A 12,774-nucleotide genomic window follows, 5' to 3' on the forward strand; every position below is an offset into this window, starting at 1 on the left:
TTGAAATTTCCGTATGAACTTATTGCCCCCTCCCTCCGCCACTGAACAGATCATTCAATGGCCATCCAGTGGTGCACTTTGTGTGTCTACTTTTTCCTTTTTCTTTTTTTCATGCAGCACTGCGTCTCGCTCTCGCCTCTGGCCTCGGCTGCAGCCTGCTTGGCCCGCAGAAGGCAGAATGGGTACACCCTTTTTGTCCATGACAAGAATAGTCAACTCTATTACCAGAATCATAGAACTACACCAAAATTTAGCTATCTCATGGTCAAAGGCCCATTAGATGTTCAGAAGCCAATTGTTGTATGCCACCGCACGTTTAGGAGACTTTGTTTGGTTTCGTTCCTACACCGAGCAAGCCAACCTAAATTTTACCACTCGCGTAATCTGCCTTCCCTTGTTATTTGGTTCGTCCATTAGGGGTAATATATTTTAGCATCCCACAAAATATATATCATCTTGTTTAAGGAGTTTGGACTTTCTACTTCGCCTCTTTATTTACCATATTTACGTTTCAGCCTGTGATAACCTTAAGTATACTTATTTTTTAAAACAAGTACATATTTTTCTAGTTATTTGTTTCTTTAAAAAGAACGGCAAGGGCTTTGCCGGTAAATATATTAGACGAGAGAAAAAAAAAGTATAATTATAAAGAGATTCTCCCATGTCCTGCCCCTAGCACACCTGCACAGAACCAACCTAGACAGCTGAAAGGACTGCAGAAACAGAGGCTGCTAAAAGCATATCAAGAACAAACCACTGCAATAAAAACCACGGGAGCTAAGGCAAGAAAAAACAACTGACACCGTAGGAAGATGCCAAAAACTAAGGATTCCTGACATTTGGTCTTGACGCCAGCTGAAATTGTTGTATATCCTCCTTGCTAAGAATTGTGACTTGCCCTCGTTGCGAGACTATGTTGAAAAGTTCTTTTGTCTCGCTCCTTTCATATATTCCAAAAAGTAGATCGTCATGTCATCGAAGTTCCTCCTTTGCTCTCTCACTAGTTAATTGTTTTAGTTTAGAGTTTTATACGAGGTACTCCAAAACAATTAAATAGATATAGTGCCGATTAGTTGTTTAGTTTTAGTTTCAATTTTCGCTAGTGTGAGGCTACGCACCCTCACTGTCGATGTACGCTAGGTAAACAGGAGGAGATTTTGGAGGAGCGTTTATATACTTCTCTCCTCCACATCTAATGACATTCAGTCACCTGAGACTATCCAATGATAGAGAGAGATTAGGCCATTCTTGGGTCGACACTACGAGTCAAAATGCTGACATAAGACTATCTCCAACAACAACAACACTCAAAATACAAGACCCATTCGACCTTTGGTTAGCGCTACAGGCAAAGGGTTCAATACTCATTCACATCTTCTCCAACAACATGACCTAAAAAATAATCATTTCTGCAAATAGGTTTTCAGGAGAGAGGATGTTCATATTTCAGTTGTGCTTCTCAGGCAACCCAAAATGAATCTCTCGTATAAGTAGTCTATTCGAGACCGATTTTAGATCTCTAGCTACCCATCTTAGATATGGGTGACCATATGAGCTACTTGTTAGAGTCAATCTAAGCATAACCTTATGGGTTGGCCCGAGTGGCACTAGCATTGTGGCCATCGGACCGAGCGTGTTAGTGCCGTGGTTAGAACCGTCGAATGGGCATGACCCATTTGGCCATCTATAACCGGTTAACCACCGTGCTCGCTAGTTAAATCAAACAAGCATGTCACACGCTCACAGCTCATCTTCTACAAGCGTCTGACAAAAAAATCCGACGAAAAGTTTCACAGGCACTTTCTATAAGACAAACTCGAATACAAACTCTACTCTCAAATTCAAACGAGGAGAAAAATTCGAACACTAAGCATTGTCTATCGACTGATCGGCGGGCCGGCATCCATGCTGATTCTTGCTGACTCGTATAGCATCAACGGGGCTGCAACTCAGATACAGAAGCTTCGTTGATAGACGGCTCCTGAGCTGCCGCTATGGGACCCTTGCGACCCATGCTCATCCCCCACGGCGGGTTCACTGTTGTGGCCGCGCGGCCGTGAAGCGCGTAGGCTGGCACGGCAGGCGTCGGCAGCGTGATGGAGCGGCTATTCAGCATGACGACGACGGACGCCATGCCGGGACGGAGGTACGGATCCTCCTGGACGCAGAGCAGACCGATGTGGATGCACCGCAGGATCTCCTGCGGCCGCCGCCCCTCCGCCGGGCAGCCGTCAAGCAGCTGGCGCACGCTCCCGCGGCTCCAGTGCCTCCAAACCTATGCACGCCCACCAGCAATTATACATGAATGTTGCTAGTCAGTGCCTCAAAGTGACTTGCTCGGAAGGTTATGTCTTATATATATATATATGTCTTACGTAGGTAAGCAAATCTTCAGATGGCCCTGAGCCTTGTGTGCACGTGTTGCGCCGGCCGGTGACGATCTCGAGGACAAGGACGCCGTAGCTGAAAATATCTGACTTGGCCGAGAAGATGCCGTGCAGAGCGTACTCCGGCGCCATGTATCCGCTGCATTTCGGAAACACACGGCATATTAGGAACGTTTAGGCGTTCAGCATGGATTCGACCCGATGCATCTTGGAGATTGGAGGCACTAAATCACTGTTCACTTACTAAGTTCCAGCAATGCGACTTGTGTTTCCCACGCTGGAGTCGATGCTGAAGAGCTTGGCCAAGCCGAAGTCTGAGATCTTGGGGTTCATGTCTGCGTCCAGCAGGATGTTGCTGGCCTTGAGATCGCGGTGGATGATGGTCAGCCTCGAGTCCTCGTGGAGGTAGAGGAGCCCTCGGCCGATCCCTTCGATGATCCTCTGCCTCAGTCCCCAGCCTAGCTCTCGCTGCCGTGCAGGATCTGCCAGTTGAGTTTATCAGCGAATGTCCTGCATGTTATCTGACTGAAGTGAAATGACAGTGGGATTATTATAGTTGTCTGAATGAAGCAATCACCGAAGAGGATCCTGTCGAGGCTGTTGTTGGTGAGGAACTCGTAGACGAGGAGCCTCTCATGCTCCTCGATGCAGCAGCCGAGCAGTCGCACCAAGTTCTTGTGCTGGAGCTTCACCAGCAGGAAAACCTCGTTCTTCATCTCCAGCTGTCCTTGCTGCGAAGTTGCAGACAATCTCTTCACTGCAATCTCCTGTCCATTTTGTAACGTGCCCTGAAGAACAATGGGATCAGGCCAACAACTAATCTGTTACGCGAAAGCATTTCAGCTATGTGATTAGTTTTTAGGTTGCAGGTTTCAAGTAGTTTCGTACTTTGTATACCGACCCGAACCCGCCTTCGCCGAGCTTGTTTTCTTCTGAGAAGTTATCGGTGGCAGCTCGTAGGGTGCTCAAATCATACAAGAGAGACTCTGAGCTTCTCATTTCTTGGTCATCTTCACGGCCTGTTCAGTGTTCATAAATCATAACAGAACACGATAACCTCAGGAGTCAGGCCTAAACTTAGCACCACACTACTCGTTAAATATATGCTGAAATTTGGCTTATGCTGAAATATTGTGAGAGAAAAATACTATTCCATTGCTGAAAAGGAGCTCAAACGAACATGCCATAATGTACTGACATTGTTTCGCCACTTACTAATGCTTGCAATCTGTACATGCTTGTGTGGTTTTCTGTTCCTTTTGCAGAGACAGGCAACAACTAGCAGCAGCACCAGCAGCGCAACAGCGACAGGGATTGACACGAGAAGAGCTGTCCTGACCGTATGATTACTCCCTGCACAGAATTCACATGGGTGCACGGCGGCGTTGGTCGTCGTCGGTAATTCAGAATAGAAGCCATTTCAGACTTCGCCAAGATTAGTCACCGTCCTAATACAAATCTAGCATAATACTAGCATTAAGTTAAAGTATCTTAAATTTAACTAACTATATATAAAAACTATAAATAGTTATAATATCAAATAAATATTATTAGATTTATCATGAGATATATTTTTAAAATATATTATTTGATGTTATAAACATTAATATTTTTAACTATGTATTGAATCAAACTTTAGGTACTTTAATTAAGTATTTCTCCTATATTTCATATGCCTAAATTTTAAGATGATTTCAGACAACACTCTTGTATCATCAACTAGTACATGTAAATTATATTTTTTGTGATTTGTTATTTGTCTTTGTGTCATATCATATAAACTTTCTGCCCTTGTCTGACTATAGAAATGATTGTAAATTGTTAATTGTCTTTGTCAACATAAATTAGATTTTATTGGATCTGTGGTTTTATCTAATGATTTTTCTATTCTCGGAACAAAAAATTACAGGTTGTGCCTACAAAAATTGTAACGAATTAAATCTTCAATTTTAATATAAAATATATGCAACAACCGTCGTCAAAAAGAAACTAAAATTCAGGCACTTAGGAATTTTAGCAACTCCAATTAAGAATGTATCTAAAATTGTATTCATTTTCCAAACAGACTAAAAGCAAAACGTTTTTAACGGCCTTTATAAACACGTCACGGCTCTCTCTCAAGTCAAAAGGTGTAACATCTCATGTGCTCATGTTCGGAGAAGATGGAGAAATTTCATCGTCAATTTTGCCGAGTCAAGATGAGAGCATGTGTCATCTATCACGGCGACAATTTAGATCCCAGAGGCACAGCAAGCGTCAACTATGAAACGCGTACGGAAAGTGACTGGACGGCAGAAGATCTAAGTGTCAACTATCAAACGCGTCAGGAAAGTGATTGGAAGAGTTGCGTTGTGGACTCACCGTTGCTTCCTGGGCCCAAGTGTTCGCTTCCGTTGACGAACCCGCCTCCCGGCGCTTCCATCAATGCGACCTTAAAATCGAGACCCATTGCAAGGTATGGGTCATGCCGTGCAAAAAGGTCACATACCTAAACGTTGACTTCTCCAACAGCAGACGTAAAAGAGAAACCTGGAACCGCAGCTGCCACCGTCGTCGAATAATGGCGGTGCCCCCCTCTCCCGGCCCCCAAGTAGTGGCGGCGCCCCCTCCCCGGCCCCTCAAGCAGCGGCGGCGCGCCCTCTCCCGGCCCCAAGCAGCGGCGGCACGTGGTTCCCAGGGGCGAGGCTAGGGCCACTGGGGCTACGGATGAAGGTCGGTGGCGGCAGATCCGGCCTCGCCTCCTACGGGCCCACCATGGTCAACGGCGCCAGATATCTGGGTCGTCGCGACGGCGAGAGCAGGCTTATTTGGGTTTCCCCTCGCCTTGGACGTAAAATAGGTCATTCGTTTGCCTACCCTGTTAGTATTTTTTTACGTGAATAACATATTTTGGGTTTGAGTAACGTTACGCATAAACTGTTGGTGACAGTCTCAAGACTTAAAGATTGAAACGAAAATGTCCAAAAACAATAAACTAGTAAGCGGTCCCTCGACACTAGTGGAGTGTGTGCTACGGACAGTGGACACGTTAACGCGGCAATACTAGCAAACGTGGACAGGACAAGAGACGGAAGACGTTGGCCGTTGACTCACCGGTGTTTCTGGGCACGGAGTGGTCGCTGCCGTTGATCGGCCCCCCTCCCGGAACCGGTGCCGCGGCCGGCGACATGGCCTCCTGGGCGGCCTGGACGTTGTAGAACGGGTACACCTCGAACCGGATGGAGCAGCTCCGGCCGATGCCCCGGGCGCCCTGCTTCCCGTCGCAGTAGTTCGGGATGAGCGCGACGGCGCTGACGAGGCAGCGGTTGCAGTCATCGGCGGCGAGGTCCCGCGTGCACTGCGCCATGCCGAAGATGTTCACGAAGGGCGTGACGGCGGTCTCCCCGGCAGCGAACATCCGCGGGGACGCGAACGCCGCCCTCGCGGTGAGGTTGCCCATCAGCGCGCCGAGCCGCGACCTGAACTCCTCCGGCTCCGTCGTGTTCTGGGTGTTCACCAGCCAGAGCCTCACCGACGTGTCGGCCGCGCCGAAGAAGCTCTCGTTGGAGTGCCGCAGCAGGCACTCGTCGTAGATGAGCATGGCTTCCTTCTGGCCGGGGCAGGAGGCGGCCATGTGGCGCGCCGAGCCGTCGAGGCACGCGAGGCAGGCCGACGCGTTGACGTCGCCGCGGCACTGTGCGAGGCCGTACGCCTGCTGGCCGGGCGCGGCGCCGGTTACGTTGTAGGCGAACCCGGAGGACGCGACCGCCGCGGCGGGGAGGGAGGAGAGGAGTGCGTCGAGGTTGGCCTGGAACGCGCTGCCGCGCGTGTAGTTCGTGTTGCTCGGGCAGTCGGTGTACCATGGGTCGTCGGCGTTGGTGGTTGCGACGAGCAGGGACGAGCCGAGGAAGAGGAGGGGGAGCAGGTTCCACATGGCTCCCGGTCCCGAGGACGGCGACTGCATGCTGCGCTGCAGGTCGCTGGCTCGCTTCGCTTCTGCGTGGTCTGCCGGTCTCTCCTTGGCCTGTTAATTCCTGGCTCCGCCACTGCTTGGCCAGTTCTTGTATCCTCATGAACAAAGGAAGTTAAACGAAAACACCCCATGAAAAAAAAATGTGGTGATACAATTCAAGTTAGGCAGCGTATGGCCCGACAGGCTTCTGTAGGCCATAGTAGTGGTAGCTGACCATGTTCAGCCCGTTGGGCTAGACAGTTCCCTATTTCCTTCTGATGGTCTTACACGGAATGGCGTAGTCCAGAGTCGAGTTCGAATGGTCAAAAGTTAGTCCATTATAAAAAAGAGTTAAACATGGGCTAATGGACTCTAACCACCAAAAGAAAAATTACCTGCTTGGCCTAAGAAAAAAGTGACTTTCTTTCTTGGCCTTTTATTTCTTTTTAACTTACCTATGAGGTCCGAAAACTATATCCAGTTACTTATATGACCCTTCCGTTAGTTTAGCCACTTAACGGTGTTAAGTGTCGAAACATAAATGAAGTGCAAGAGTTCAGTTTGTCTTTGTTATTTGGAGCAATATTACACATGGTTTTAAGTTAAAATGCATAAAATTTAAATTATATTTTTGGGGGGCCAAGCACTTCATTCATTTTCTAAATCTAACGAAGATAAATTGAACTCTTGCACTTCATTCATTTTTTTTTACTTTGACAGGGGTAAAATGGTGCCTAAACAGCTAAACTAATGGAAGGGCCATATAAGTAATTGAATATAGTTTTCAAACCTTATAGATAAGTTCAAAAAAACAAAAGATAAAGGTAGCCTCTATTAGCTCTTGTTAACCCACATATTTGATATTAAAAAAATCAGGGCTAACTGTTAGCCCCCGCAATGCAGAGCCTTTATTGCACGTCTCCTCTTTCTTCAACTCATCTGCACCTGCTTCTTTCTTTTTGCCAAAAGATAATCCAATGCTTCAACCTTTCAAATACAACCAGCAATGATGTCCACATCATCGTGTTGTATACCAAACCAACAGTTCCAGGTTGGAAATACAAGCAGCAAAAATAATCCAATGCTGGGTATCCAACTCTAGCAGGTAGCAACTGAAGTTTCCGGGTTTTAGAGCTAGTGAATTTGGAGAGTCACTGTAATCAACTGGACATGTTTTTGTCTAAAAAAATAGCTATACTTAGCTTTATAAAAAGTTAGCTCTCCTCTTGAAGTTGCTCTAACGATTGACAAAAATTTCGTCTCTGTGGTCAGTTGCTCACCCTTGGCCCCTGTCCCCGCTCCCTGTTCTCAGCGTCCCGTCCGCGTTGTGCTGGAGTTTTGTGCTCAGCGTTCGCGTGACTGCTGAAATTCCGCGTGCGGAACGTCGACGGCCATGCAGCTCTGACAAAATGACAATTTTTTTAGACGCTCTGACAAAATGACAATTATGTAGAGAACGTTAACCTTGCAGAGAGAACATAGTAACAGCGGAGCATGAGGTGCCCTTTTGCAAAGGATTTCTGGTCTGCAATCGGCTTTTCTACTCCCATTCTCTCCTCTGGCAGGCGGGGCGACGTCCAAAACCTTTGTTGCCCAGCTAATCTTCCTCGGAAACATTTAAACACATTTGTTACCCTGTGCTGTTGGCAGCTTTGGAAGCGTAGAAATTGAGTCATCTTCAAGTCTGAAACTACTAGTCTCCAACAGACGTTTTCAGCCTGTATCTCTGATGCCGATCTATGGAAGCTTAGGCTACCTAGGAAGGACAGGAACCTTGCCGATGTAAGAAATGATCACTTGAGGATCAAATGACGTAAAATTTTCTGTAACTTAGTGCCGGCCAAAGGCACCATTCAATCAATACAAAAATTCAGGTGGGGATCCTCCCCCCGCGTGACCATAAAAAAAAGGGAAAGAATACAGGCAGGGCCTTCTAGAAAGCATTTGTTGTTTTCTATTCTCGTCTCGTGCCGCCTCAGCATTAAGAAGTACTTTGTCGATGCAGTCAGCTGTCAGCCATTCCGGTATACGCAAACACGCCGAGAATCCAACGACACCTGGCGTTCAGCGTTCAGTTCTTCAGAGACGTCCCTCTCCAAGCACATCCGTTGGCCGTTGGACTGAGCCACATCGGTTGGACGTTCAGCGTTCGGTTGATTCCGATGAGTTTTGGTCACCTTGTCTAGAAACCGTGTACCTTGTCGTCTCTGAACTCTGATGCGCCACTGTGCCAAGTCCCATTTGAGATGCACACACAGTAGTGAACGGTTAGTTGGCATCAGAACTTTGTCTTTATGACCCGTACATCGTCGTCAAAACTACTATAGGACAAACTGTTAACGTCCCGGTTCCGGTCTAATGCCTCCATGAGTAGTTACACCTGCTACGATCTAACCTATAACCGTCTTAAGTACTCCGTACTTGCTTCAAACCTTTAAACTCTTGTAATTTTTATGAAAAAGAACATGCTTCATTTATTATTATTATTTTTTTTTTTTTGCCAAACAATCTGCTTCGCTTAGTTGCCGGCAAAGTGTACATCCATGGGCAAAGTGAACAGGGCCATAGAGAATTGTGGGTGCGCCCACAGAAAAACGAAAAAACAGTGATAATGTTCAATTTTTTACCATATTCGTGATAAAAGTTTACTCATCCACCAGGCAAGCGCACCTCTCAAATTAGCTCTAGCTCCGCCCTTATGTACGTCACCGCCACGTCGGACGATATAGGCTGCTGGGACTTGATCCCGTGAGGCCGTGATCTAGTCCAACTTATGGCCTTAATTAGCCTTGACATATACTCCATTCGTTCCAAATTATAAGCCGCTTTAATTTTTTTGGTACATTTATTTTACTATTCATCTAGATAAACAATGTCTAGATACATAGTAAAATAGATGAACCAAAAAAGTCAAAGCGAATTATAATTTGGAACGGAGGAAGTAGCGTCTACGTATATAATGTGTTTCGTAGTAAGAAAAATGTGTTTGATTCAAGTGTTCACAAAAGAATAAGGACGTTGCTAATACATAATGATGATGAGTTGCCTAAAAATCATGCAAGTTAACACCGACGATGATACTGCCTGAACTCTAGCTATTCGATGGTTCACGTCACTCTCCTAACTCCCGAGGCCCTTCAATTACTAGGCCCTGTTTTTTTTTTCTTTTGAATACCGTCAGGAGCACTGGTATATCATATAAGACTCGTATTAGACACCATATATACTGACTTCACGCTCAAGTACATATAAGATTGCCCGAGAAGTCTCGGAATGCATGACAGAGTACAGACTGGAGAGCAACTTAAGAGGATGAAAGGAAAAGGCTCTGAATTTTGCAAATACTGTGGAAAACTAGATCAGCTTTTCTTTAACTGTCCTATCTCTCAACTCCTCTGGGTGTGGGTTAGGATTAGTATGAGGTGGGGTCAAAGACCCATTTCTTTATCATTGCTAGTATATCCTGGAGTGTGTGGAAGACCAGGAATGACTGGGTCTTTAATAAAAAACTGATCAAATCCCCTAAGTCTGTTGCTTACATGGCTCTGGGTTTCATGAAACAGTGGAAGATCCTGCTCAAGATGAAGGAGCAACAGCTGATGGAGGACGCTATCCACAAGCTCCAGGAGGGACTCACAATGTGGTGATCAAAGGATGTTGAAAGAAGCTCAGGACCTGAACGCTCCGGAACTGTCAAAGTTCTTTTCTTTGTAGTGCTTCTTTTCTTTTAAGTTTCTGTCGTTAAGTAGTTTGAGAGGTGGAGAGGCTTTTGTTGCTGTTGGAACTTGTATTGTGCATTGTCACTGTACGGTTGGTAACCCTAGCAAAAACTGGCTGCTTTCAATATAAGCAGGGGAAACCTTTGGTCTAAAAAGAAAGAAGTCTCGGAACATATCTATCGGGCACACACGCGCACACAATACTCACACACCAGCCTAGTTCCCTCAGGGAAAAAATCCCTGGCGAGGCACACGAGGTTCGTCCAAGCCAAGGATCGAACCCACAAGCGGCCGCTCCCCACAACTAGGAAGCAGACCAACTAAGCTATTGCTTGTCCTCCAGATCTACATGTTAACCCTAAGTTTTATGTGCAACCGAGATATAGGATGTGTAAATAATTAAAGACCTTTTATGTTTCTTGATTTGAAGTTTCAGAAGTCTCATGACCTCTGCATATGAAAAACTAGGTTGAAATAATGGGACAAAATGTGTTCTACCTTAGCCAAGATTTCCACAATTAATTGTCGACTTGCTCCCTGGCTCCCAAAGAACGACCGATGTCTGTGTTTGGTGTTGGGTGGCTTCTTAGAGCCTTGCTTCGACCTCTAAACAAGAAATCAAACATCCCAAAGGTGGCTCCCTGAAGCCTGACTAGAGGTTAGCCACCCAACCAAACAGACCTTATCTAATTATGTTATTTCCTTCAATGTACTCCCATCTAGAAAGGATTTACTTTTTTTGTTTTTCGAGAAGTAAAATATTTTTAAATTTGACCAGATCTATAAAATACTAAATGTTATGATACTGAAAAGGTATAGTTAAGTTAAACATGAAATATATTTTTATAGTATTTCCATCTTGAGTCGTAAATATTAAGAACATTTTGTTTTAAAATTAGTGAAAAGTAAGAAAGTTTGATCAATCAATGTAATTCATAATTGCATTCTTTAGAATGAGGTAATAACTACATCTAGAACCGTCTATGTAATACCTTTTCTTTAGGGAACGTCTATGTAATACCTGCATGTGAATTTGATATTTTTTTTATTAAAAAAAAGCAACGTCATTCCTGCAATCATGCCGAACGACGAAGCTGAAAGCCTATTTTAATGCCGTAGCCCCCGTCAACATTTGCAATCCATTGTTAGACCACACCCGAGTAAAGCAATGCTAAAGAGCCCATCTAGATTTTTTTTTTCAGTGGGTAGGACTTGTGAAAGTTTATCATTTTCTCATATGAATAAATTACTGGAGTGCGATAATTTCTCTCTTGATATATTAAAGTTTATATCCGTGGGAGGATTGGATGCTGACATGGCCAACTTGCCTGGCCAGGCAACATCCTCAGGCGTTGGATTTACTGAGCCTGGGGTGGATCGGTGCTGTCTGGGCGTCAGCTCCCAGGCCAGTACACGAACCAAACAGCCCTGCAGCGGGATGGCATCCGTCCTGTACGGTGTCACTAATAACTGTCCTCTAAAAACTAACAGTGATCACCAAGCTTTCTCAGCCTCTTATTTTTCTCCAACAAAAACAACAACGAGAACAAGTGAGGCTAAAAACAGCGCAGTGAAGCGTGCTTAACTAAGTAGTTCATGATAGTCGTAGTCCGTATATGATTTGGGGCCTTGTGCTGTGGTGCGAACGCACCTCTGGAATGCCGGCCCTGGACCACACCCACGTAAAATCAATGATTAAAGAGCTCGTCTGGATTTTTTCAGTGACAATATTAAACGGAATGTGAATGTGAATGTGAATGTGAATGTGAATGTGAATGTGAATGTGAATGTGAACAGTAAGGGCAGGGCCAACGGGGGCTAGCAGCGTTGGCCTCAGTAAAAAGTCACAGTCCACGTAGGCCAAAAGAACTGGGCTGTCAATCCCCACAACGCAAGCCAAAACTTCAACTTCTATTCTGGTCCCATAATTCCCAGAACACCACGTTCTTGTTTGTCTTATGGTCCCAACAAAACGTTTGATAGGGGCTTTCATTTTCTGCCTCCAATGCGTGTCTCCGAGATGGTTTGAGCTTGATGGTTCTGTTCGTTTCTTTTATAATCTATCTTTTTTAGCTTATTTTTTAAACTGAACAATATTTTTCTCTCTCAATAAATTAGTTGAAACAGTGTTTTGGTTTATTTTTTCAGCGAAGTCAACGAGACCTATGTCAGATGAAGCATATGCCGCTCCTTAGGGATGAAAACGGTCGGAAACGGTCGAAAAACTTCTCAACCGTTTTCTACGTCTACATTTTGAATACGAAAACGAAAACGAAAGTGGTAAAGCCGGACACGAAAACGAACACGAACTTACGGAATATCAAAAATTTCGAAAACGAACTAATTCGAGCGGAATTATGTCGAACACGGTCGGTATACGAAAAATCAATACGGAATATTGACCCATAGAACCAAGTGCATAACAATTAATAAGTACATAATAATTAACAAGTCCTACAACTTTCTTAAAAAGTATCTCCATTCGACACGACGTAAGGAAGATATGATTTTTTAAGGCAACAAGCGCTGGTACGCGATTAATATATCGCTGACTTTGTTTAATTTTTTTAAACATCTTCAAGACATCAAATGAAAAAACTAAGAACTAGAAAGTTGTAGATCTTATTGAGAGCTACAATTTTCATATAAAAATCATCTTCATCCGAGATCGTATGAAAAAGATATAATTTTTCTAAGGTTGGACTTGTAGTGGGCCAAATTTGGTTTAAACCGAATT

The 12,774-nt window shown here is 44.8% G+C and overlaps 1 protein-coding gene across 1 annotated transcript; it reads right to left on the reverse strand.

The window, feature by feature from the left end:
* Nucleotides 1-1,723: 1,723 nt before the first annotated feature.
* On the reverse strand, nucleotides 1,724-6,451 carry LOC136512499 (cysteine-rich receptor-like protein kinase 10). The gene is made up of 7 exons (XM_066506465.1): nucleotides 5,481-6,451; nucleotides 3,603-3,740; nucleotides 3,276-3,406; nucleotides 2,965-3,175; nucleotides 2,632-2,869; nucleotides 2,376-2,526; nucleotides 1,724-2,275 (listed from the first exon to the last, which is right to left on the reverse strand). Exons 1-7 carry the CDS (start codon nucleotides 6,328-6,330, stop codon nucleotides 1,934-1,936), a joined length of 2,061 nt encoding a protein of 686 aa, XP_066362562.1. The 5' UTR covers nucleotides 6,331-6,451; the 3' UTR covers nucleotides 1,724-1,933.
* Nucleotides 6,452-12,774: the final 6,323 nt, after the last annotated feature.

Source organism: Miscanthus floridulus, chromosome 16 (genome assembly GCF_019320115.1).
Source record: "Miscanthus floridulus cultivar M001 chromosome 16, ASM1932011v1, whole genome shotgun sequence".
In the NCBI taxonomy this organism is placed as follows: domain Eukaryota; kingdom Viridiplantae; phylum Streptophyta; class Magnoliopsida; order Poales; family Poaceae; genus Miscanthus; species Miscanthus floridulus.